Here is a 27,183-nt window from a genome sequence, read left to right as displayed (position 1 = left end):
CAATGTTTTTCTTTTACTGGTGTTGGTGTGAAAGGTAAGCTAAGTTGGCTCATGCTTATAATTCTTGCACTTGAGAGACAGAGGCAAGAAAACAGAGTTCAAGACCAGTTTGGGATATATTATAAAAGGTGATTCAAAAAGCTTGAAAGTGATTAGCTTCTACCATTACATGACTTGTAATTTGATTCTAACTAGGGGTTATACAATAGAATTTAATGTTGTTGGCAAAAATGTTTAACTTCTTAAATTTAAAATTATTATAGATGAGTTCAAGAAATTGGAAAAAAATGTTAGAAGCAATATAAGGTCTATAATCAAAAAAAGGTTTATTTTTTTTAAAGATGAGATGTTGGTTACTGGGTAAATACGTGTATGACAGAATTAATTTCTTCAGTATAAAAAGGACTTCAAAGTGACTCTTTAGAAAGCATTTATTTATTTTATCTCTATGAATGTTGTTGTTACATACATGCCTGGTGCCCAGAGGTCAAAAATGGGTATCTCACCCCTTGAAACACTAGTTATGGATGGTTTTAAGTCAGTGTGTATGTGTGCTGGGAACTAAACCAGGGTTGTTTGCAAGAGCATCCAGGACTCTTTTCCACTTCAGTCTCTAATTTTTATTTTGAACTATGTGTATTAAGGTATGCACATGTGATAGATTGTAGGTGCCTGTGGGGAATGAAGGCTTGGGATTCTCTAGAGCTGGAATTTTAGGCAGTTATCTATGGGTGTCATCATGTGAATGCTGGAAATCAAACTTCTGTAAGACTATCAAGTGTTCCTAACTAACAAGGCACCTATCAGCCTCATTAAATGTTATTGTATTATTGTGTGTATAGTGTTTGTGTGTTGGGGGGTACATGCCATGGTGTGTTCGTAGAAGCTAGAGGAAAACTCTAGTATCAGTTCTCTCCTTCCACAGCTATGTGGGTCCTAGGGATTGAACTTAAGTCTTCAGAGGTATACAACAAACATTTTAGCTGCTGAGCCGTCTAACTTGTGACTTAATCTCCATTAAGAAAATGTTCTTTAAATTTTCTTTCAGACCCTCTTGTATAAAATCTGATACTCTTTCCCACATATTAGTAATTACAAACAAGTTCATGATCCAAGGCATGTACCATGGGAAGTAGAAGTGACCAAAAATGCCTTTTTTTTTTAAAAAAAAGATAAGGATTCTGTCAATAGGCATGCCTGTGCTGGAACATACTCTGTAGACCATGTGTAGATCTTTCAACTCGAGAAATTCACCTACCTCTGCTTCCCAAATGCTAGGATTAATAGAGGTGATACATGAACATGAGTAGAGTCATAAACATAAGTAGAAACAATGTTCTATTCTTTGTATGATTTATGCATAAAATCATTATAAATATAAGAAAAAATTTAAAAAGATTTATTATTTATTATTATATATAGTGCTCTGCCTGCATGTATGCCTCTACACCAGACAAGGGCACCAGATTTCATTACAGATGGTTATAAGTCACCATGTGGTTGCTGGGAACTGAATTCAGAACCTTTAGAAGAGCAGTCAGTGCTGTTAACCATTGAGTAATCTCTTTACCCCACAATTCTTCTTTTTAACACTTATCTCTTAAATTGCTCATAAGCACGTAAGACATGTTATGATAATTACTCTTTCAAACACTTAGCAAGCTACTTATGTCAGAAATCTAGCTCATAAAGATATAAAACAGTGTCTGTGGCTACTGCTAAACGATAATATAGTAACACAACATTTTTACCTGCTGAGGATGTTGGATGGGTTGTGAAGATAGAACCCCTGCTAAACTACTTGATGGTTGGCCCTGGTTCTGCCCCTGTGCCTGAAGGAAAAAAGCAAATACAAATTAGATAAAGTTTATACACATAGTTTAGATTTTTGTATAAATACTTCAGATCCTGAGAAGATTGCTTGATCAAAATGAACCATCAGCTTGATACTGTAGTACAAGACCGACCTCTGGAATTTTTTGGTAAGTTCAGAAAAAGATCATAGAACATTTCTGATCACATCTCAGGTAAACACAAACAGAAAGACAAAAACACAAACACACTGATAGTTCCATTGAAGCTGCCAACAGTTTTAGTTGGCTTGAATAGTCAGATTCAAAATAAAATTGTTACAGGAAAAATGTGGTAAGATATCAATATGAAAAAATTATTCTTGAATAAAAAACCACATTCGAAAAAATGTTAATTTGGTTCTCTTTTGCTGCTTCTTGTAGTGTCATAGTAACTCTGATGAAAAATGTGAACGGTATGTTAAAAACCAACTCCTAAATAGGCATATAATTGTTGTCCTGGTAACATAGAAATATCTGGAGTCATTCTGATTGTTAACTAGGCTGCTAGTTAAATGGCTGCTACTTCTAGAGATGCTACTAAAAAAATTTCTATAATGACCAGATGAGTCTCACTCAAAGGATTAACTAACCCAGAATGTCAACCATGTTGGGTCTGAGAACTGAACAGTGTATCCCATTTAACAAGAAGGCAAATTAACTAAGAATAAAGTGTAAAAATATATGTTAGGGAAAGTAACTCATATATACTGTATATAAACATGTTAAGGAAATGAAAAGGCTACCACCTTTATTGTTTCATTCCAATGTAGCAGAAGTTCTTTGAAGTTTACATGGATTAATCATACTCCACTAAAACTTCAAGTGTCTATTTTCTTTAAAAATATTTTTCCTTTGCAAAGCTTAGAGAATAATGTAAGCATATGGCATGTCCACAGTGTTTAAATTTCAGGGTCCTTTTGCTTGTCAGCACTCCTCTAAAATAACTGAGAAGAGATAGTCACTGCTGACTTCTTTAATTCTATCTCTTTGTGTAAATGTTCATGAGTATGTATATATGCTCACCTGTGTGACTAAAATTTTACATGTAATTATTGAAAACAGGGCCTGAAAGATCTATTGTTCCTAACCTTGTAACACATTATCATAAACTCATGAAAATCCAATAAGATTATATAATAAGCTCTAATAGTCATTAAAATTAGACATAGTTCTTAATTTTAGTTTAATGTTTTATTTGTATCTTTAATATAGCAATTTGACTGATACCATCTCAAAATGGAATGGCACCTTCATTTGTTAAGCTAAATTTCTAAAATATGTTTTCTTAACTTCTTCTTATAATGAAAAGCTCTGGGTTTCTTAATATGACACCAAAAAAAGTTTTCAATACTTCCCATTTTGCTTTATGGTTAGTTTTTTAATTTTTAAAACCTTATTTAAAAGGAATTATACACTAAATCATTTTACTATAAATAATCAAGACTGATAGACAATTTCATTACTACCACAAAATTCCAAAGAGATTAGTCATTGATTCTGACAACTAAAATCACAGACAAACCAGGTATTTTCCACTGTATAGTTCATTCTTTAGTACAAGTATTTATAACCACAAAAGATATCCTAATAAGAAAATAAACAACATTCCTTATAAATCCATGATTCAGGGAAATGAGATAGAAAATTTAAATGCACTGGTGCATAACAGGGTAGTTTAAAAGAATTGTGAAAGTTTTCCTATAACCTGTGGATGGAGTGCAGATCCTCCTGAAGAATATGAAGCAGATAAGACCTGCTGAGATGTGGTTCCTTGGGGGAAACAGAAGAATAGTGGGGATTCTTGTAACACTGTCTGAGGCAGGCGAATAAAGGGCAATGAGACGTCAGAGCCAAAAGGTGCAGCTGTTCCCCCTGTAGGGGGAGGTGACTGAAAATCACTGATATCTGAAGAAGTAATTTGAGAGGAATCACTGGAATATTCTGGGCTTCCTATTGGCCAGTTTTGTCCCATAGGTTCTACCACAGAAATGGTCAATTCTGGGGCATGGTTATTACGCTGTTCTTCAGTAACAGGCTGCAGGAGGCAATGTAATCCAACTGACTGAGGAGACAGTTCTTCCTGACTTGAATCCACTGCAACCTGTCGATTTCGGTAAACACGTTGAGATAAAATCCCACCTCCTTCTCCTGAAGAGGAACTTGGTGTTTGAGCATGAAATTCAAATACACAGTTGCTTCTGTTTTCATTGCTATGAGTTAACACAGCTGGTGCAGAATGAGGTACAAAGACAGGGTGAAATTTCAAATGTGTAGCATCTGTACTGTTAGGCGCAGAAATACTAGAGAGGGGTGATGCTGGACTTGGTCCAGAATCTAATCTTAAATTTTGAAAGTGTCCTACTAGGAAAGCCTGTCCAGAAGGAAATTCAAAGACAGAACTTGAGGCAGGGCACCCAGGCACTGGCTTCTGTTCAGTTATCTGTTTCATAGGACTTGACAGTACTGGTGAGTTGTATGAAATGCCCTCATACTGTCCTGCCACCTGGGCCTGGTAATGCACCCCAGCTAGATATACTGTTTCCTGAGGAATAAAATAATGAGCTTCTTCTGCCAGTGCTAGTCCAGGTCTATAGTCATTGTAAATCTGGGGTGGCTCAAACACAGGTTGGACCTGCATCTCACATAGCTCTCTATTTACTCTATTGGCTGTAGTAGCCAACATAACTATGGCCTCTGGTGTCCAGTTAGTTGGGCTGCCACCAGGTGGAAGATGATTTTGGCCAACAGTCCTCAGCAGGGGTTGGAAGTGGCGAGTTTGGGCTTCCAGGAAGGAGGTGCTCTTACGTCGTTGGGAAATGGCTACTTTCGGTGGACAGGTGGGAGGTGGTGAAAAAGAAACTGGACGTTCATGAATAGTTGGGAAAAATATCTGTGATTCTGGGTATGTTGGGGTCCCCCCACACGGATGCGCCATGGACTGAGGCTGTATCAACATGAATAAGACAAGTAATTCATACATTCAATATGTAAAATTACATCAGACATGCACAGCTGGATAGTTCTGTGTAACCCCATGAAGTGGCCACACCAAAATTTTAATAACTAACAATGCTTTTGAAATTTATAGCAAAAATCCATTAAATACATCCAGGGCCAATAAAGTCAATCTGTGGCACTTCCTTGAATAAAAACAAAACAAAATAAACAAACAAACAAAAATAGCTGCTTTCCCATAAACTTGCTCCATCAAAGCAAAGACATGAATTAAAAATTCCCAAGTAATTAATTCTATTTTACCTATAATAAATGTGTTCAATCTTAAAGTATTTGTCAATGGAAAGAGCTAAAGTTAGAATATTAAAGGACAATAAATAGCCTTATTATTTTTATAATTTAAAATATGTTTCAATTTGAGCTACTGTTCCATAGTGCTATACCAGTCTATTAGAGGCTTTAGTTATTTTTCATTAGCTAATAGTAGATGATCAGAAGAGATTTATAATAGTATAAATGAGAAGAGGCTTTTGGTATTTGGTATAAGATAAGCCAAATACAGTGGTACATACTTATAATAATATTAACACTCAAGAGGCTGAGGCAGGGGGATTTTAGAGTATAAGGCCTTAGCACTGTCTTAAACAAATAAAAAAAATGACTTGTTGTTTCCTTCTATGTTTAAAACTACAATGAATAGTTTCTCATAAAACTAGTTACAGAAGCTAAATCATTTTTCTGATCATTGCTAAGGGTTGATTACAATGAGCATTCTGACAAATTCTAATTCTGACAATTCAGGCAAAAAAGGAGGTAATAGCAAACTTGATAGCACATTTTGTTTCCAGAATTTAAGACTGAGCTTAGAATCCTTGCTTGCCAAATGCAATATACATAATCCTCTACCATGGACTTCTAAAGTGAGCATATGTAAGGGTCCAGGTTCAATAGGCCAGAAGACAATCTCAAGTGTTGGGACATCACCCTCAACTTGTCAGAGACAGGTGTCTGTTGCTTGATTATGTATAGAACAGATTGCAAGACACGTTGAGATTCTGAAAAGTCTATTACCACCTCCCATCTTGAAATAGGAACACTGGGATTATGGACAGTAACTACTGCATTAGGCTTTACATGGGTTCTGGGAAGCTGCATTTAGGTCTCCATGCTTGTACAGTAAACACTTTAAGTCATGGAGCCCTTTCTTCATCCTGCTAAAGTATTTCTCCATCAAATCAGAGTACTCAAATTTTATTGATTATTCAAGTTTTGTCCTGAAGCCATAAAACACTGTATAGTTAATCATTTCCCTAAGTAAAAACCTTAAGTTTGTGGTGGTGTCATTAGTTCAGAATATTTTCTGTTTGAAAAGACAGCAAACAACATCTCATAGTAATTAATGCAATTTGAGAAGTTGAATCTTCCATAGATATTAGTGGACACAAGGACAATCACATGGTATATGTGTCTAATATATTGCTAGAGTCTATCTCCAATTTTATGTAATCCAAGAGGTGAAAAAAAAGTGCTTCCCAGATAAAAAATAACCTTTTGATATCCTGACATTTCATTTTACACAAATGATTGAATTAAAACCAATTTTTACTCCTCAATTGACTGGTTTCAAAAACAAAGGACTCAATTATATTCCTTAAGAATAAATTGAGGAAAAAACATACTTGGTCAATGTTTGGTAGACTCTACTTTTGATTAGGCTAATGAGTTTAATTAGGTAATATACATACTTTTTGCTACGATATAAAAATGAGAACCCTTGTATAAATAGAAGATGGGAAAGTATAATAAAAACTCTATTAATATGTGCTAATGACATTATAAGCATTCTTTTTCATGGCCTCTTTGCTTTTTATTCCCCTTTAAAGTCTTATTAAAAAATGTTTCCTATAGGAATAGTTATTTTAAAACACAACATCTGCTAATAGTTTAGTTTTGCTCTTTAAGTATAGTCTTCATGCCCGGATGTATTCATTGGTAATGGTTTTTCACTTGTCAGGAAGTTTACAGTTACATACAGTAGTGACAAAGAGGGAAGGCAGGCTGGAGCGTCGGTGCTTGCGCTGAGAGGCAGAGTGCATAGGCAGGACACTCTCCAATGCTTTAGAGAGTTTTTCGGCAAAAGTTTCCTCAGGGGCAGTCCGAAGGAGGGAAGGACAAAGTAGTGCAGACAGCACTGGTGGTGGGGTGGAAGGAGCACTGGGAGAGATGCGGGATAAAGAGGGAACAGCAGAAAGATGGGGAACACAAACCGACATGCTACGGCCACGACGAGGCTAAACGGAAAACAAACACACATGAAAAACACAGTATTTTAAAAACAAAATAACCAATGTACACTGATAATAGGGTATAGTTAACATAAAGAAATGTTCTACCCTCCCCAATTCTTCAAAAAAAAAAAGTGTAAGGCATAATTCAACACAGCACAGCTGGTATATTGTAACTATTCTTCCTGTTCTAATGGTTTTGTTCAGGTTTTCTTATAAACTATCAAAAGATCAATTATAATCTTGAATATTTTGTTATAAGTTCATTAATTTAAAAAATGACTAATACTACACAAGAAAAACAGTTAACTATAGTTCTAAATACTTAGATTAAGGGTACATTATTTGCAAGAGCTCTAGTAACTTGACGGGGGAAAAATTCATCTATTTTTTTAAAAGGCAGTCTAAAAAGTTGTTTGCTTACACTACTAAACTTGCCATGTTCTGTACAAAGATTAAAAAGTCATTGACTAGAAGAAAAATTCACAACTGAGTATCAGTTTTGGGCATTACAACAATATTGTGTACTGTTATAAAGGAGCCAGTCCGGGGTGCCTTCAGTTTAATCATACCACAACCCCCAATACAAAAAATTCAGTTTAGACCTATAAAGTTTGAAGTAACTTAAGAGAAAGGGTTTAACATAGCTACAGAGCTGGTCTAATACTGTTAGGTTGTCTGGAGCAAGTGACTTATTTCTTTTTCTTTTAATCTATTTCTTTTTCAAAACTGGCTGCAAAGAATGCTTTCAGCCAAACTTGGAGCCTATAAATATGTATCATAATTTAGTTCATTTTGGTTACAATCTGTTATCTTTCTTATTTTTAAATTCTCTTACAGTTCATACATTATTATAAGGCATAGAAATGAGACAATAGAACTATAAAATATTTTAATATTATAAAGTCTTGTAATTCTTTATAACTACAGACTATCGTCATCAAAAATCTAGAAAGTCTGATTTTAGGGCAGCAAATAAATATAACTATGTTAATGGCTTAAGCATTTGAGAGCTACATTAATAATCAATCCAATCTTTTAAAAACATATATAACCCTGTGGCGAGGAAAGTCAAGAGGTTGAAAATATCTCTTAAACAAAGGGAGAAAGTAAGAAGTGCTGACAACTAATATTTGTCAGTAGTTACAAATAAATCACCTAAGATCATTTACCATACTTAGGTTAGAGAACAGACTGCTAAAAGGTTAGTATATAGTATTAGTAGCAGTTTTCTTTTTATTAATGTGGTCATTAATCTTGGGACCTACATTCAAAGCAGGACTGATCGATTAATTGACTCTAAAACAAACATCTTTTATGAGCAAAAGTATCTTCCTGAAACAAAAAGATTCATTTAATGAAGATAAGAATTCTTCAAAGTTCAGATTAAAGCTTTCTAAGGATGGAAGAAAATCAGTCTGCTTTAACATTGTACTAAACAAGTGATATAGAGTGAGTACTTATCATTTAATTCCTTTTTGAAGTGTATGATCTAGCTTTTTCCCCCCACAAAGACCTCAGAGAGTCAGCAAAAGAAATGAGGATATTTCATGATTCATACTTTAACATTCACTATTGCAAATGGACAATGTGCATCCATATCATGTACACAAACAAACTATTCCAAGAAATTACTTCTATAAGCTGACTCTGAAAAAAAAAAACTGGTAATAAAATAAATACCAAATAAAGGGAAAAAGCAAATGAACATATACTGGGAAAGGAACACGCATAGCAACTGATGATCAACTAAATACAAGCAATATATTAGTCAGAGGATTCCTTTACTCTATTAATACTCACATGCAATATTCTACAATAGTTTGGAAGATCTTACCTGGTTTTTATACAAAAAAAAATCTTTAAATTTCTTTAGTAAGTAAGCTTTAAAAAATACTTAAAAAAAATACTTGTTCCACCCACAAATCTGGTATATCTAGTTTATGCCACTGTGAAGAGTTTTAAGTCCTAGGAGTCTTAATGTTCACATAGCTGCTTTCTATAGGAAGTTCAGCTAATTCTCACTTTTTTGTGTATATTTTACCCAGTTTGATCTACTCCAGTTATACTCTTATAAACTGATTTGTTTTAAAAATAACACCCTCAGTTTCTGCTCTGAATTGGTTTCAAGTCACCCCAACAGATATCACAATCTTCAGCTGGCCAAGTCCTTTATATAGATTATCACAGTATTTGCATATAATCTCTAGATTATATACTTATAATACCCAATGTAATTCAAAAGCCATGTAAAAAACTGTCATGTTGCTAGAGAATAACAATAAAAGTCTGGTACAAATAAATTTTTAAGCATTTTACTATTTAAGTCCCCTCATGTAAGGCTGACTAGATTATTTATATTCTTAGACTCAGTGTTACTTAGATGATATAAATAATTTGAATTTGGCAGATTACCTATTGGCTATTATTTTAGTATTACATTTTCTTATGCATTTACTCACCATACTTGAGGGTGGATACGCCCCATGGGGCTGAGATTGTGCTTGGATACTAGAAACTGTATGTCCTGGGGCTGCGCCAGTAGAATGTGCCTGCTCATGTTGGGAACCATAGGAAACAGTCTGTTGGCTGCTCACTCTGGATTCTGTGAATACGGATGATCCTTGACCACTGTCAACTGTTCCATCAGCTGAAGGAGAAATGAATCATAAGAGGGAGGCAAATGGAAGAGTAAAAAGTTCCTCACATTTATAGTCATCATTACATTAATGTTATTTCTTTGTTCAAATCTGAAATAAATTTTAAAAAAATAGCTTAAATGAGTACTTAAATTATTTCTTGGGCTAGAGAGATAGATGGCTCAGTGGTTAAGAGCACTGGCTGCTCTTCCAGAAGTCCTGAGTTCAATTACCAGCAACCGCATGGTGGCTCACAACCATCTGTAATAGAATCTGATGCCCTCTTCTGGTATTTCTGAAGATAGCAAATCTTTTTTTAAAAAGTATTTCTCTGATTATCACTGAGTGTTATCATCTGAAGAGCAAATAAAACTTCAGTTCGTCTTAAATTGAATCCAAATTCCAGGTCTCACCCTGTGGAGACCTGTGTGTAGTTAATATCCAATTAATGAGCACTGGCCTCATCAGTCTTTGGTTTACTCTGCAGTTTTGCTAAAAGAGCTGAACCAGATTAACAGCTGCAATTATAAATGCCAAAATTTATTCACTCAATTATTCTCAATTTTAAGGAACTAAGTAAAATATACAACTAAAAACTCAAAATGTAAAGACACTGGACATTTTTTCAAACTTTCCTATATTCTAACCATATTTCCTCAGTGTTTCTCCCTTCTATTAATCATGGATATAAGAATGAAAACATAAAGAACAAGCTAGCACATCTGTTTACCTCCCCAGATACTTACACAACACAGATATACTAGGTTGCTGATACTGCAGCTGTTGATGTTGATCTGCCTCGGGTTCTTCAGGCTCTACTTGTGTAGAAACTGAAGCAGAAGTGGTGGGAGCAGTGGGTATGCCAGTGTTAGCAGTAGACAGCTGCTGGATTCCTGCCTGGGGAACACTTGCTTGTTGTTCATTCTGCTGTTTGCAACTGCTCTCTTCTTGTTTTCGTTTTTCTTGCTCTTCTCGAACCAACTGCCGCTGCTCTCGTTTTCTCTTAATTAATGACACCCTATCTTTGATAGCTTTAGCCATGGTCTTGTGATCACCTTCACAGACATAACCAGACTCGACCTACAGAGTAAAAAGTGTATTAGGAAGAAAAGGGTAGCCAAAAAAAAAAAAAAAAAAAAAAAAATCACTTCAAACAGTAAAATTACTAGTTTGCATTAACTTTCTCCCTATGGGAAGACCATCAGTCTTAACTGACCTGGATCCCTGAGATCTCTCAGACACTGAACCATGAACCAGGCAGCATACACGGGCTGATGAGGCCCCTAACACATATAGCAGTGGTCTGCCTGGTCTGGTCTCAGTGAGAGAAGATGAACCTAACTCGTGAGAAACTTAAGGCCCTAGGGAATGGGTTGGTCTGGTGAGGTGAGGTGGGAGGGGTAGTGGAGGAATGGGGACATCCTCTTAAAGACAAGGGGAGGAGGCATGGGATGGGGAGTGGTGGGGAGCAGACTGGGAGGGGGAATGAAGACTGGACTATAAAAAAGGATTAGAGAATAAAAAACAAACAAACCAATAAAATTAAATACCTTTTTCATATCTGGCCCTTTTAAAAAAACATTGAATATTTTTTAAAAAATCCTTGTAAACGTACTCTATGACTATCTGCATAATAATTGGCTTTAAAAAAGGCACTGACATATCTAGATTTGGATAAAGGTTTCCTTCAGAACAGTGATCTTTTACACATACTTGAAGTAAAAATACGTCAAAGAGTAATTAGTAACTTTTGATCTTGAAAACACCCTTCAAAGAAAAAATATTTTTGTAATATTTCTTTTTATTATTTAAATCATGTGTGTGCAGATGAAGGCCCAGCATTTGATCCCTGATGCAGGAATTATAGGCAAATGTGAAGTGCTTGATATGGGTATTAGAAACTGAACTAGGACCTTTGTAAGAACAGTATACACTTGTAACTGCTATCTCTCCAGCCACCAAAGTAAAAATACTTTATAATCCTATTATCTTTCTACAGTATTTATGAGGATGGGTCAAAGGCTAACTAATATTTAGAAACAATTCCAAACTTGATCAGATTGGATATGCCTATAATCTCAGCATTCAGTGGGATGGATGAATGGGATGAGTCCAGTGTTCCCACAGCAGAATAGTGTAATCAACACACTTTGGCTAAAGAGTCAGTTACAAAGTAGGAGTTATTAACCTTTACAGACATTAGAAGGGCTCCAGAGTACATCCCAGTCTTGTATCTCATTTATCCACTTGTACCTACATGTTATTTTCCTCATATAAAAAAATTTAAAGGACTAAAACCCAACCACCTTATCAAAACAGTATCAAAAAGCACAAAGAAAGATCTTAAAGAGAAATCATAGAAACTCCCTAACCCCACATCCAAAGACAAAACACTTGGGAGCAATACAGCACCATATTAATGAGATATGTATAATACATCACTAATGAAATAGTTTTGATTTTGCCTATCACTTTTAGTATACATAAATCAACATCAACATATAAGGGTCAATTACCATTTCTTGAGCAACATCTTCTGGTACATCCCTCTCCAAGTCAAAGGAAAACTCAATAGCTTCATTGTCTTTGTATTTTCCCTTTAATTTTTTAATATCTTCAATACGCAGCCATAACTTAATAGCTATCTTTTCTCCATCATCTTCTTCTGCTAATTCTACCCGTACCCCTGTTTCCTCCTGGAAAAAGGCATGGTTCAAAAGGTCTTTGATGGAATATCTTTCAAAGAAAGAAAAAGAAAATTAAGAAAGAAAGTCATTAGTTTGAAAGGATATTTTTCTTTCTCTTTCTAAGATAGTATCTCATTATGTTGCTCAGGCTGACCTCAGAGTACAGAGTACTTAGAGGCATAAGAATGACCTTTAAATGTATGTGTTTATTATTTAGTTAAGGGTAAACATCTACAATAGAAAAACAAAGAAAATTTTGTTATTCATTTCAACACTAATCCATTTGAATGATAATGTTATAGAGGTGTGTGTGTGTGTGTGTGTGTGTGTGTGTTTCTGTACATGGGAGTGCTAGCAATGGAACATATTACCTTGTACATTCTAGACAAGTACGTCTACATCTCCAGCCTATAGTCATACTTCAATCTGTTTTTTAAATAAGTTGATAGAAACAATTTTTAAATTAAATCTTATTAGTAAGTAAGATCTAATTATGGCAAGTAATACATAGAATATCAAAGCTTCAAAATGCCAAAGTAGCATAGGTAAAAAAAATCCAAGAAGACAAAATTATGTATGGCTTTGTCTGACTCTTGAACAGTAACTATTCATTTACTAATATAAAATGCAAGCTAAGAAAGATTAATAGTCTTTCTCAAAGTTATACAATAATAAATGATGACGTAATCAAAACTAGAACATAAACTTATTGATTTCTAGCTTGGTACTTTCTACAACAGCGATCTACTATTTACTACAACAAATTCTTTCAATTCCTTATCAACAACTTGTGGATTATGCAAGTCAAAGGCTGGTTGCATAACAATCATTCTTCTTTAAACAAAATACCAGTAATCAAATAAACTGTTCCATCCAGAAAAGAAACAAAATGACATTTTAAGACTCAAAACAAATATCCCTTTGTTTATAGTGAAAAAGTCTTAAAAGAGCAAAACAGAAACTCAAACTAAATATCCACTGAACAGTTAAAGATCATGATGTTAAACTCGTCTAAATAACAAAGTTTTGAAAGGAACATGAACCTAGAAGGGTGAAGATACAGAATTCCTGAATTTGACTGATATACCCAATTGTACTCATATTTTAGAAGACAGGTTATGCTCAATTTGCAATTTATATTTGTATTAATTAAGATAGGATGGTGTGCTTTTTCTTTTAAAGCTGATATGGGGATGTGGTAAAAACATTATTTTTAAATACAGATCGAGGCTCTTTGCCGAGCCTACAGGTGAGCCATTAGCTACACTGCATAACAGATACTTGACACTTTTTTCAGAAAAGTTCTGTTTATACAAATGACTAAGCCAGATCTCTTGAACTCTGGGTAAAATCTCTTTTTATTCAAAGGAGTATCGACGGTTTTTTTTTTTTTTTTTTTGGCTGTTGTTTTGTTTTGTATCCTGGAATAATGACAGAAAAAAAAACAAGAATATGTTGATGAGCTGATTTTCAACAGCCAAGATTTACTTTACCTTTCAAAGTCTAATGAGAAAAAAATTAAGGAATGGGTTTGCTGCATTGGAGAATAAACTCTAATGTAGAGTTTTCTAAATTATCCTACAAGTAGTCTGTTGTAAGGTGGCTGTTGATTACATTTAAAAAAAAAATTACTAAACCACATTTTTACAGTTACAGTGGAAAAATCTGAGAAGATTCAATGGAAATAATCGAATTTTTAAAAAGTTATGTTATAAATGAAAAAATGAAACACAAGTATTAAATTTACCTCACTGTTAACACAATGTAAATAACACAATGTAAAAGAATCAACATACCTTTCATCTTTGTTTTGTCGGATACATCCTTCAATAATTTCCTTCACTTCAGGAATTGCTACTTTGTCAAAACTGGCTGGCTTCACTCCCTAAAATCCAGAAAAAAAGTCATAGAAATAAGGAAATAATAAAGAGAATCCTGAACTCTTTATTAATATCTCCATAATATCGTGGCCCTTTTTCTGATGTACCTGTAGGACCCGATCCATATAGAGATCAGTGGCAATTATTAAGTGGCAATCTCAAGAAACAACAAATAATATAGGAGGTCTTTTAGAAGAAAAAAAATTAGGCTGCTGATAAAATCTTTTGTGCAACCTTGAAAACTAACATATTTACTTCAGCTTTTATTCTGGACACTGAACCCTAGAGTAGGTATGAAACATGGTTTGGAAGAGATCATATTATATAATAGTATTTGTGTATAATAACATTTAGTACAAGGAACTATGGGTTACTATTGATTTGTCAGAATAACTAAGAAGCAACTTTACATAAATAAAACAGAAAAAATGAGAATCAGGAAAAGTGAATGTAAGTCTATTTGCCAACACTTTTGAAATGGAGGCAGGAGGCTCAGGCTTACTATCTTTGGAGGTTCTTCAGGTTCTTCTCACAGATATTAACAGGCATCCTACTTGGATATTGTCTATGACTCTGCCCCACACCCCAGAAGACTTGCTGAATTCCTTGAGAATGTTACACCTTTATCTTAATAACCCCTCTCCTGACTCTAGTCTGGAAACGAGTCTGGCTATAGAATCTTACTATAAACAACCCCTCCACCCAATCCTTTAAAAAGAAATTCCCTCCCCTACTACTCAGGTATTGATTCTCTTTAGAAAAGAGGGTCTTCTCAGAGTCTCTGCCATGCTATTGGCACCTTTGTTAGTTGGTTCTTGGAATTAATAATGTTTCTAATGAAGCAAACTGGAGTTCAAAACCATGAGTAGATATATATACCAGCTTAATTAATCAGCAAGGATGTCTTCCCCCACACTTGACCCTAGTACTTCTGGCCATTGTCCTGCCCAGTAGTTTTCTTCCTTCTGCTTCAGTCTAGCATCTATCTATAAGTCCCCTACCTGGCAATTTCACAGAATCCCTGCTTTTTTTTTTTTTAAAGCATTGTTGCAAGCGTCTCACCTGTTGATTAGAATAAATGTAGATTTGACAAAAAAAAAAAAAAAAAAAAAAAAAAAGCCAAAAAAAAAACCCCAAAAAAAACCGCTTCTAATAAACCCATTAGTATCTAGTAATCCGTTAGTGTCCTTTGAACCACCTGCCCCATCTAAAACCTGAAGAGTTCAAGGCCAGCTAGGGTTATGTGTGACCCTGTTTCAAAACAAAACAAAACAAAACCCCAAAAACAACAACAACAACAACAACAACAACAAAACCCAGTCATAAAATGAAAATATCAGACTCATATGAAGCATAAGTATTGCAATTAATTTAAGAAGAAAATTCATCAGCACTACTCATTCTGAAACTAACATCACAGTGTTCTATTGCTGCAATGAAACATCATGAGGAAAAGAATGTGGAAATGGAAGGGCTTATTTGGCTAACATTTTCATAGAATTAGAGAAGGAACTCAGAAACACAAACAAGTGAGGAATCTGTGAGGCCATGAAGCAATAGTGTTTACTGGCTTGGTCCTCATGGCTTGATCAGCCTGCTTTCTTATAGAACCCAGGACCACCAAGCCCAGAGATGGCAACATACAAAATGGACTGGGTTTCCCCATAACCATCATTAGTCAAGTTCTACAAGCTTACTTACAGGGGCATCTTGTGGAGGCATTTTCTTAATTGAGGTTCCTTCCTTTCAGATGACTTTGGCTTGTGCCATGTTGACATAAAGCCATCCAGTTCCATGATGCTTTAAATTTTTCATTTGATACAAATTCTTTGGCTATATAGGATGGCTCGTGCACCTTTAATTCCAACATTATGGAGGCAGAGGCAAGCTGATCTCTATGAGTTCAAGGCCAGGCTGATCTACACAGTGAGTTCTAGTATATTCAGGGGTATGTACAGAAACCATGTCTCCAAACACAAACAAACACTTCAAAAATAAAACTTTCAGCAATGTGTCAAAACAGCGCTACTGGTAAGGTAGGTTAGAAGGAGACCTTGGTAGTTATTGCCATTTCATTTGGGTAATATTATGGATTAAGAAACCAAGGACAGTGCTGGGCATGGTAGCATACTCCTTTGAGGACAGACTGAGTTCTAAGCCAGCTAAGAGCTACAAAGTTCAACCTGCCTCAAAGTGAAAACCCTAAACCTAATACACACCCAAAAGGAATCCAGAAAGATAGAGCAACATGTACAAGCAGTGATATAAATCTATAAACACAAAGACGGGAGGGAACTTTTTCTGAAAATAAGATACATAAATTCTAATCATCTGTATAGCCTCAGTAACAGAAATAAAACTAGTAATAACCAGATCACATAAAGGTACATAATCTCTCAAAAGACTAAAAATAACAGTAGTCTGAGTTCTTCAAGTATAGACTGAAAAATATTAATATGTCTTGATTTTATTCAAAAAATTACCATAACTTTTTACAATAAGGTACATATTATTCCTAGAGGAAATGTATTATAAGATTCAGTACTATCACTGATTTCAGACACCCACTGGTTTTACATCAAATGATTGAGTGTCAAAGTCATTAAATGTGGAAATTAACTACAAATTTTATTAATTCTCATTAATCACCCATTGCATTCTTTTCAAGCAGTGATTTAGAGAATTGTTCTAAGAGTAACTTTTCACAGCAATTAACTGTAGTAAAATCCTCAAGTAACATGACAGTAATTTGTAAGTTTAAATCTAAAAACAACTACAAAGATCACATTTTTGTATTTTCTTTGGTCATTTTCTTTTTCAAATGCAGTTAAGTATTCCCTAAATATCTTTGTCCACGTAATTCTGTTTGAGAATTTCATATATGCATGTGTCTTCATCCAGCCTACTCATTCTCCCACAAATCCATGCATATACAAACCCTTTGAATCCACTTATGCTGCCAGTATACACTTGGTGTTGTCATCCACTGGATCCTGGGCAATAACCTCTCTGAAGCTGTCTCTATTTATGCTAGAATTCTGTCTGGTTTATTTTATCCAGGTCTTGTACATGCTGTCACAATTTTTATGAGTATGTATGTGCTATATCCAAAACACCCCAATAAGTTATAAAATATATGGTTACTATATGGGTATAAGAATATACCATCAAGAATCATTTTAATATTATGTACATTTAGCCGAACAATCATTAAGTAGTTCTCTAGGGTCTACAACCTTCTTGGACATGCTGCCTTTACAAGCATGTGTTCTCTCTTAGGAAGTGGACCTTAAATCCAATCAGAAAGTAGATGCCAGGCATAATGCCACATGCCTTTAATCCCAGAATTTAGAAGGCAGAAGCAGGTGGATCTCAGAATTAGGCCAACCTGTTCCCAGAACAGACAAAACTCCACAGTGTAACCCTATCTAGGAAAATAAAACAAAACAAAAGCTGGGGGTAGGAGATTGGGAGTTGCTTACCTCCATAGCATCCTGCCACTATTGCACCATATCTTGGCAGACCAATCCTTATCTTAGCTAATTGGGTTCACAGCTGAGTAAAGACTGATGATGACTTTTCTCCACTAGTAGCTGCACTTTCCAGAACTAAAAGACTTAGCTAGTAGAGATAAAGCTTCTAGATTGTTACAAGGCTTTGCTTCCTCTGTGGTCTAGGTGTTACTATGTAGTAACTTCAGCAATATAATCTTATCTATTTCCAGATGACAACAGCCTGTCTGAGATTCACTAATGAACAAGTCCTCCAAGAGTGGAAATGCATGCCTACCATTGGGCTTAAAACAAACAAACAAACAAACAAATAAATCTTAGTGTCAACAACCCCCCCCCCACCAACCTCATCTCAGCTACAGGGTAACTCCTTTTAAATTCTTTGTATGTTTGTGTAGATTTTAGAAAGCTGCTACAGTAGTAGGTTTCCATGTAGCATTTCTGAAAGTCTTTAGTTTAAATTATCCCTATCCATACTTGGGAGTGCTAGCATTAAAAAAGCCACCCTTGTAGCACACATCTTTTTTAATCTAAGATATTAGGCATTAGGCAGAATTGCACTAGTTATATACTTGGTTAACTTAAAGAGCTTGTTAAGAAAATTCTTTTCTCTATTTAAGATATGAGTATTGATTTTCCTAATGACAAAGAATATTGAACACTTCTTTAAGTGTTTCTCATCTATTTGAGATTCCTCTGTTGAGAAATCTGTTTAGTTCTGTGTCCCGTTTTTAATTGGGTTCTTTGGTTATTGGAGTTTAACTTCTTGAGTTCTTTATATATTTTGGATATTATCCCTCTCTGTTAGATGTAGGGTTAGTAACAATCTTTTCCCAATCTACAGGCTGCCATTTTGTTCTATTTACAGTGTTCTCTGCCTTATAGAAGAGCTTTTCAGTTTCATGAGGTCCCATTCATCAATTGTTGATCTTAGAGTCTGATCCATAGGTGCTCTGTTCAGGAAATAGTCTCCTGTAGCAATGCATTCAGTGCTATTTCCCACTTTCTCTTCCATGAGATTTAGTGTATCCACTTTTATGTTTTGAGGTCCTTGGTCCACTTGGACTTGAATTTTGTGCAGGGTGATAAACATGGGTCTATTTACACTCTTCTACATGAAGACATCAAGTTAGACCAGCACCATTTCTTTTTTTCATTGTATGGTTTTGGCTTCTTTGTCAAAAATCAAGTGTCCGTAGGGTTATTTCTCAGTACTTGATTTTATTCCATTGATCAACCTGTTTCTATACCAACACCATGAAGTTTTTAAATCACTATTGCTTTGTAGTACAGACCCTGAGATTCCACCTTACATCAATCAGAATGCCTGACATAAAAAACTCAAGTGACAGCACATGCTGGTGAAGATGTGGAGAAAGGCGAAAACTCCTCCATTGCTGGTGGGTTACAAACTTGTACACTCTGGAAATCAATCTAGCAGTTTCTCAGAAAATTGGAAATATTTCCTACCTGAAGACCCAGCTATACCACTCCTAGGTTTATTCCCAAAAGAAGTTCCACCATACCACAAGGATACATGCTCCACTATGTTCACAGCAGCTTTATTTGTAAAAGCAAGAAACTGGGAACAAACCAGATATCTCTCAACTGAAGAATGAATAAAGAAAATGTGGTTTATTTATACAATGGAATACTATTCAGCCATTAAAAACAAGGACATCATAAATTTTGCAGGCAAATAGAACTAGAAAATATCATCCTGACTGAGGTAACTCAGACCCAAAAAACCATACATACTCATTGATCTGTGGATATTAGCCATACAGCACAGAATATCCATGATACACCCCACAGACCCAAAGAAGTTAAGAAGGCTCAAGTTTTCTGTGTTTTATGTTCTTGTACTTTGCTAAATGTGTTTATCAGTGGTCAAAATTTTCTGGTAGAAGCTTTAGAATCTTTTAGGCATAGAATCATACCATATGCAAACAAGAACACTTGTTTCACTTTTTTTATGTGTATCACCGTTAACACCTTCAGTCATAAGCATTATAGTAATAACAGACTGTAAGCACTACAGTTGTAGAGATCATGGACACTCTTGTCTTATTACTGAGTTTAGTGGACATGTTCTTCATAACTCTAATGAAAACAAGAATAATGCTGCTAAAGTCAAAACTGCAGTGGTAGAGAAAAAGGGTATTTAAAACCTAAGACTAAAAGAAATATAAACTGTGGATTGTCTCTCAGTTGGTACAGTACTTGCCTCACAAGCATGAAGCCCTAGGTTTGATCTCCAATACCACATAAGCCAAACCTGGTCTGGTGTTTCATGATTAATCCTGGCACCCAGGGAGGTGTTATTAACCAACAGGATCAGAAATTTAAGAGCATTAATGGTTACAAAGCAAGTTCAAGGTCATAAGATCTTGTTCCAAAAATAAAATAAAACCACAGCACATATGCAGTTGTGGACATACACACAGTAATTTACAACAAAACAAAGCAATTTTCCTTTAAGCAATTATCCTTTTATGAATATCTTGCACTAAAGGTTGATAGGAGAAAATTTTAGTTTTCTTGTTTTATATTAGTTTTTGTTTTCTACAATAAAGTAAAAAGGCATAAAATAGACTTTTAAATGGAAAAAAAGTCTAAAATATTATTGGCAAGCAACTGTCTGAAACACAATTTTGTATAACAGATTGAACATAGTTAAGACTTTGCATGTGAAGACAGTTCAAAGGCTACAGAAAAATAATCACAAACCAACAGAAAATTTAATGAGGAAAAAATGTGTCTTCTTCTATAATATAGATGGTTCCCTATGAATGTAATAAAACATCCATAAGCCACTGTGGCCTTTGGAAATAGCTTTTAAAAATTATGTGGTCCAGCAATGGTGGTACATGCCTTTAATTCCAGCACTTCAGAAGCAGAGGCAGGTGGATCTATGTAAATTCATGGCCAGCCTGGACTTCCAGAACAGCGAAAGCTACATTAAGAAACCCTGTTGTTTCAAATAAACAATAGCAATATGCAAGAATGTATAAATTTAGTATTAACAGACAAGTAAAGTATTTGGAATAAGTACATATCTTTATAAACTTGAAAGTGACTTACAGGAGAGCCATGATACACTGAGTAGTAAGGTTTTGAGATACTCCTGGGCTTTTTATTTTTAAGATCTAAGAACTTAATATATATTCGATCACTGACATTTTTTAAAAGTTGGTGTAGGTTATTCTAAAACATACTTTTTAGCACCAGAAAGAACACAGTAGTAATAACAAATGTTCTTTTTAACATGTATACATCAGGTTGTCTTAGAACCTCCTTAGCTTAATCACACTTGATCCTGTCCCAACTAGTAAAAACAAATGTATTTCCCAACTTTTTTTGGATAAGGTTAGAAAATATAAAACCAATACTAAGACAGAAAACTGGGTTACTAAAAAAAAAAAAAAAAACCCTAAGCTTTATTGAATGAGAACACACACTTTTCTCACTCCACTCCTCCAAACAGGCAACTGAGCTCTAAAAGTATTCTTGCTTTACTGTTGTAATTCACAGGATTTATCTTTGGGCAATCATCTCAATAGACATACATCCCCTTGAAACATGTTAGAGTAGCTTATTTCTCTTCTTTAAATGATATTAAATATATTTTGACTATCTATAGATACCCACTAGATACTTTCAAGGTAATATAAAATTCTGTACTTTCTTATTTTGTTTTGAGACCTTGTCTCAGTCACTTCTGTAATGCATATGAAGTATAAAAAATGACTATGTTGATTCCAAAGTATCAAATATGTAGCACTGAATGCTAGAAAGATGGCTCAGTGGTTAAGAGCACTGAGTGCTCTTCCAGAGGATCCAGGTTAATTTCCCGCCACCCACATGAGGGCTTATACTTTTCTGTAACTCCAGTTCCAGGGCTTCTGACACCTAAAACAGACATCCATAAAGTATAACTAAAATGAATAAAATGTGCCTCCCTCCTCCCCCTCTTCTTTAATTCTATGTTTGTTTGCCAACTAATCTACTGAAAACACAGAAATGAGTCATAGTATAGAATTCTTTGGTTCAATCTTTGATTTTTTAAAAAGTTGTCAGTAATTGCTTCTTAAAAGTTTAAATTTCAAATGTTAGAATAACATCTAATATCTTGATAAAAGTAAAACTTGTCCTAACCATTCAGAATGAAAAATAAACCCATACCTCCTCACACAGAACAAACTATAGATCATTAAATAATTTCAGTAATTTAAATGAAACTTTTATATACACCATTAGAAAGGTTATAATAAGCCCTAATTAAGACTGAAAATTCTTACCTCATTTATACAATCCTTTTGAAAACAGCAGCAGCAATGAGAATTTACAATAACAAATACTGAACAAAAATCTTTCTTCATAAAATCCATCAGAAAAGGCAAAAAAGACTTATTAGAATTAAAAAAAAAAAAAAAAACTAGGGGAAAGTAATAGACACTACCATAACTTAGCCCACAGCATAAGAAAGATAAACCAAAGTTGGAGCATAGTTCTTGTTTAATAGCCAAGCTTCCCAACTCTGAGTTTGTTCTGCTCAGCCAACAATCTATTTAGATTTGCTCTGTGGATATAAATCCTGAAAGGGCAATGATTTTGCTACTAGTAGTTTCTTCTGCTTCTCCTACAAGAGCAATACATCCTCGAGTAAGCACAGACTTTTTTTATTTGCTCAAAAGCTCCACCTACAATATCTAAAAGCTCTGCCTCCTTGACTTTGAACACTACCTTGGAGGCCTTCCTGTATGTAACACTAGATATCTACCTACTGAAACACTTCTATCATGCCAATCTTATTGAAACTAACCTTTATTTAAAAGTGGGGTTAAGAGACTGAACTCAGTCAACAAAACAAATTCAGAGCAATCGTCCAGAAGGGACAATACACTGGCAGCTATCCAGTTAACTTATACTTCCACTGGCTTTTTTTCCTAAAGGACCCAATTTAATTCGCAGCTCACAACCACCTGTAACTCCTGTTTTCAGAGATTCTGATATCTTCTTCTGGCCTCCATGGGTACGAGGTACAAGTGGTAAACAGAAATGGATGCAGACAAAACACTCATGCATATAGAAAAACAGAAATAGCTACTATTTTTCCAATTTAAAATGTGGTAATATTAGGGCTGGGGATGTTGTAATTCAGTGGTGCAATGCTTGCTGAGCATGCATGGAGCCCTGAGTTCAAGTCCCACTGTATATGGAAGGGAAGGAGTAAGATATATATATATTTTTTTTTTTTAAATATCCACTTCTGCATAGTTTTGAAAACAGCAGTGAACTGTTATACAAAACCAGTAAAGGCTTCCCCCACCCCCATTAAAAGCCTACACATGCACAGACATTTCCTGGAAAGAAAATTTCATGAGCCCCAATAAAAGCTACCTTAAATTTAATTGTTTAGCTTTTCTTTATAATATTAATATAGTAGACAAAGTGCTGCTGTGGCATCAGTATAAAGCTGTCTGAATCTCAAAGACAGTGAATGTCAGGGTTTAATCATTGATAGTATCATGTAAGGGTTAGATGCTATTTGGTAGAAATACTTCTACTCTAGGGACACCCAAATGACTCAGTGGGTAAAAGAATAGGAGTTCAATCTATTAGACTCATGTTGAAAGGAGAGAACAGATTCCTGAAAGTTGATTTCTGACTTCTACACAACATGTTGCTATGATACATTAGTGCCCCTCCCCAAAATACATGAAATTAAAAAATACTTTATTCTAAGGGTTAGAAATGCACTTATACTAACAGGCAATCTCAAAGCAGGAGCAATTTCTGGCTCAGTCATTTATCACTACAAAGCAAGTAGTCTAAGATGTCAGGTACTGGGCAGAAATGTTCTTTCAGCTTAACATGAGGAAGACTGTTTAAGACTATATGCTTGGCTAACTCAAAGCACTTTTGAAAATAAAATATGCCTTTTCCATGCATATGGGTGTTGCAAGAGGTGGTGGTGCATTCCTTTAATCAAAGCACTCAGGAGGCAGAGGCAGGCAGATCTCTGTGAGTTTGAAGCCAGCCTGGTGGTCTACAGAGCAAGTTCCAGGACAGTCGGGGCTACAGAAAGAAACCCTGTCTCAAAAAGAAAAAAAGAGAAAACAAAACAAAAAAAAAAAAAAAAAAAAAAAAAAAAGAGGAAAAAAGATTCAAAGAAATCAGCACAAAAAACAAACAAATCAAAATAAATAAAATAAAAAATAACTTTAAGATGCCCATGTAATGAAAGAAAACAAACCGAAACAGAAAACCTAGGACCAAAAGAAAAAATCTTATGAGCTATAGATAAGGTTATACATAAGATTCCCAAAGATCACTTTGGGGCCTTGGAATCAGTATGCTCGTGCACACTCTCACACACCTGATTAGTTATACTTGTTATCTGACCCACTTATCTTAAATCTATGCCTTTGGTAGTGAGATCCAAGGAAGAGTATTAATTCAGCTACTTGGGAGGCTAAGGTAGTAGGACTGAAATTCAAGCCCTGCTTGAATTACAGAATGAACTCAGAACTCTGTGAGACTCTATCTCAAAGTAAAACTTTTAAAGGTAGGTCAGGAAATACACAGCTCATCAGTAGAACATTTGTCTAGTATGTGCTCGGTCATAAGTTCACTCTTAGTGGAAGAGGAAACATCACGCATCAAGATTTATATAAAGGATAATACATTTGAGGTTGGAGCAATAACTTGGCTTCCAAGTATCCAAGGTAATAAGCCTTAGGGAATCATGAGGCAAGCTAATTTCCTTTAATAGAGCCAACTCAATTTGGTAAGGCATTCGAAGAGGCTTATTTTCCAATGGAAATATATGCTATGTTCAAATACCTGTAAACTAATGGTTCATACCAACAAGAATCTGGCTAAATCCAGCCCTTTAACAACCAAGTTAAAAAATAATGGGAGATTTTTAATTACTTTGTTTGTGTAATTTGACTTTGTCACTGATTCCATTAGCCTTTGAATTGCAAGGTTTGAACATCTTGTATGGAAAAAACAGAATTAAAACCATTAAGGTAAAATTCCTTCAAGTTTTTATATAACTGATTACAGTTTGCTCCTTTCTACAGAAACAAGTGACACCTGTTTGTAATTACATAGTGTTTGAAGTTGAAAAAACAGATGTTGTGTTATCTTTTAGCAGTTAAAAAAAGAATCTGAAATTAGCTAAAAATGATTCTTTAATAAATTCTCCTATAAGTCTGGATTGTAAGTGAAAAAAATGTATGTCACAAGTTGCATTCTTGTGTTTCAGAAGCTGTTACTATTGTGATTATAAATTTAAGAGACAATTTGGGGTATCATTTGGAGAAGGGGGGATTAAAAAACAATTGTAAAATTTTTCTTAATTCCTCCATGAACCCTGAATATCAATCTTTAATGCCCAATGTGGAATAAAAACTGACAGTATGTAAAGATACTTTTCTTATTTAGGCACATTGCAGCAATAATGAATTTTCTGGTCTAAGAAGCATAAGAAGTATACAGCAAACAGAAATACATCTCACCAAACTTACAGGAGTGAAGATACTTTTAATATCATTATTATCATTGAGTCAGATTTTGGAAGCGATATTTATTAAGGGCAGAAGAAAATGTCTTTCATAGTAGAAGGAGCATCATATGAAAAATATTATTTTGTTTGTTTGTTTGGCTTGATTTTTGAGACAGTATTTTTCTATGTAGCCAGGCTGGCCTCCAGAGATCTGGTTACCTCTGCCTCCCAAGTGCTGGGATTAAAGGGTACCACTACACACATTTAAAAAGTGTTACTAATAGAAACAAGTTTTAAGCATTTATTGAACAAGTACTCAGTTTGACTGACTTACTCTGGGAAAATAAGAGTAGACAGAGGTGAAGTACAAAGCACAAAGTGTAAGTAACATTGAACTTGACAATGGAATATTTGAATTCTACTTTTGTTCTACCATTAACTGGACCATTACATATTAGAATATAGACTATGTCTTGTTCTAGCTGCTCAAGTTAATGCATTATTAGCATTCACTAGACAACACTGAATTAACATTTTCCTATGAATGCTCAAAAATATAAAAATAAAATTAAATATATTTGTGCTGAGAAATGCACTAATAAATTCAGTTGAAGAGAACAGAACAACTCTATATTGATACATTGTTACAAATGAAGGGTTTAGAGCCCCACAACCCAGAACTTAGTATTTGTTGCCCCTTTTGCATATATACTTTTATAATCAGCCCTCTGAAAAGACTCCTAACTGAAAGAGAATGAAAGGCATACAAATGTGCATTAATCTTGACTTTATTTAAAAGTAGCAAGCAATACTGTATAGAAATTGGTTTGTAAATTTCAAAAAATACTGCATTTTAGACTTAGTTGGCAAAGACACATTTAAAACCAAATGAGCATGAATTTAATCTTCATTGTAGAAACCAGATACATTAAACTGACAAAAAAAAAAGTTTGCTGGTGTTTGAAAATCCTTGGTAAGGACATGATTGTAAAAACAATTCTTTAGTAAAATAATTGGTTCCTTTTTACTTTGTAAACAAGCTATTGGTTGTGCTGTAGGACTTAAACACACTACAACACAACTAGGGAAAGGGGAATGTATTTTACCTACATTAAGCATAATAATGTTTTAGGAAGAAATAATAATTACTGATGATGGTTTATAAAAACTATTGCTGCCTATGAGCTCTTGAAACAAAGCTTAGGCTTTTTTGTTTGTTTGAACAGGTGGTTTGTACCCTCTTACTCCTCTTTACTCCTCCAAATAGCCTAACATTTTGAGCAAGGCAAAAATAAGATTTTTATAATGTCTATTACCTCCCCCAAATCACTACACTTTATTTCTTTTGCATTAATATTGTGACCTCCCCAAACTCTGATCACTAACATTCCATTCTTTAAACAAGTCAATTTGAGATATGACTATTCGTTTTCATTCCTCAAAATTGTTACTGAAAACCCTTGACTTATAGGAAAGACTGACATATCTATTCACAGGAGTCATTCTAATTTTTAGTATGTGTTGGTGAAGCAAGCAAAGTTTAAATATGTATCAAACTGTTGTCAACTACAACAAAAGGTGTTATTAGTTTAGGTTGTTCTTGATACCCTTTTTTTTTTTCTTTAAATAAAGATTTATTTATTTAACTTATAGGAGTACACTGACACTGTCTTCAGACACACCAGAAGAGGGCATCTGATTCCATTAAAGATGATTGTGAGCCAACATGTGGTTGCTGGGATTTGAACTCAGGACCTCTGGAAGAGCAGTCAGTGCTCTTAACCGCTGAGCCATCTCTCCAGCCTAATACCTGTCCCCCCCTTTTTTTTCTTCTTCTTCTTCTTCTTCTTTAAACA

The 27,183-nt window shown here is 34.7% G+C and overlaps 1 protein-coding gene across 12 annotated transcripts in view; it reads right to left on the bottom strand.

Annotated features, from left to right (window-relative positions):
• Nucleotides 1-27,183, bottom strand: part of WNK1 (WNK lysine deficient protein kinase 1) — a 111,897-nt gene that overhangs the window by 31,504 nt on the left and 53,210 nt on the right. For all 12 annotated transcript variants that reach the window (XM_080914514.1, XM_080914519.1, XM_080914520.1 and 9 more), the window contains exons 5-9: nucleotides 14,216-14,304; nucleotides 12,249-12,468; nucleotides 10,479-10,812; nucleotides 9,556-9,743; nucleotides 1,752-1,832 (exon numbers count right to left, since the gene is read on the bottom strand). In XM_080914514.1, the coding sequence (XP_080770640.1) occupies nucleotides 1,752-1,832; nucleotides 9,556-9,743; nucleotides 10,479-10,812; nucleotides 12,249-12,468; nucleotides 14,216-14,304 (912 nt within the window). The remainder of the gene's footprint in view (nucleotides 1-1,751; nucleotides 1,833-9,555; nucleotides 9,744-10,478; nucleotides 10,813-12,248; nucleotides 12,469-14,215; nucleotides 14,305-27,183) is intronic.

This window comes from Micromys minutus (genome assembly GCF_963924665.1).
Source record: "Micromys minutus genome assembly, chromosome: 3".
NCBI classification, from domain to species: Eukaryota; Metazoa; Chordata; class Mammalia; order Rodentia; family Muridae; genus Micromys; species Micromys minutus.
This window is presented reverse-complemented; position numbering and strand designations above follow the sequence as displayed.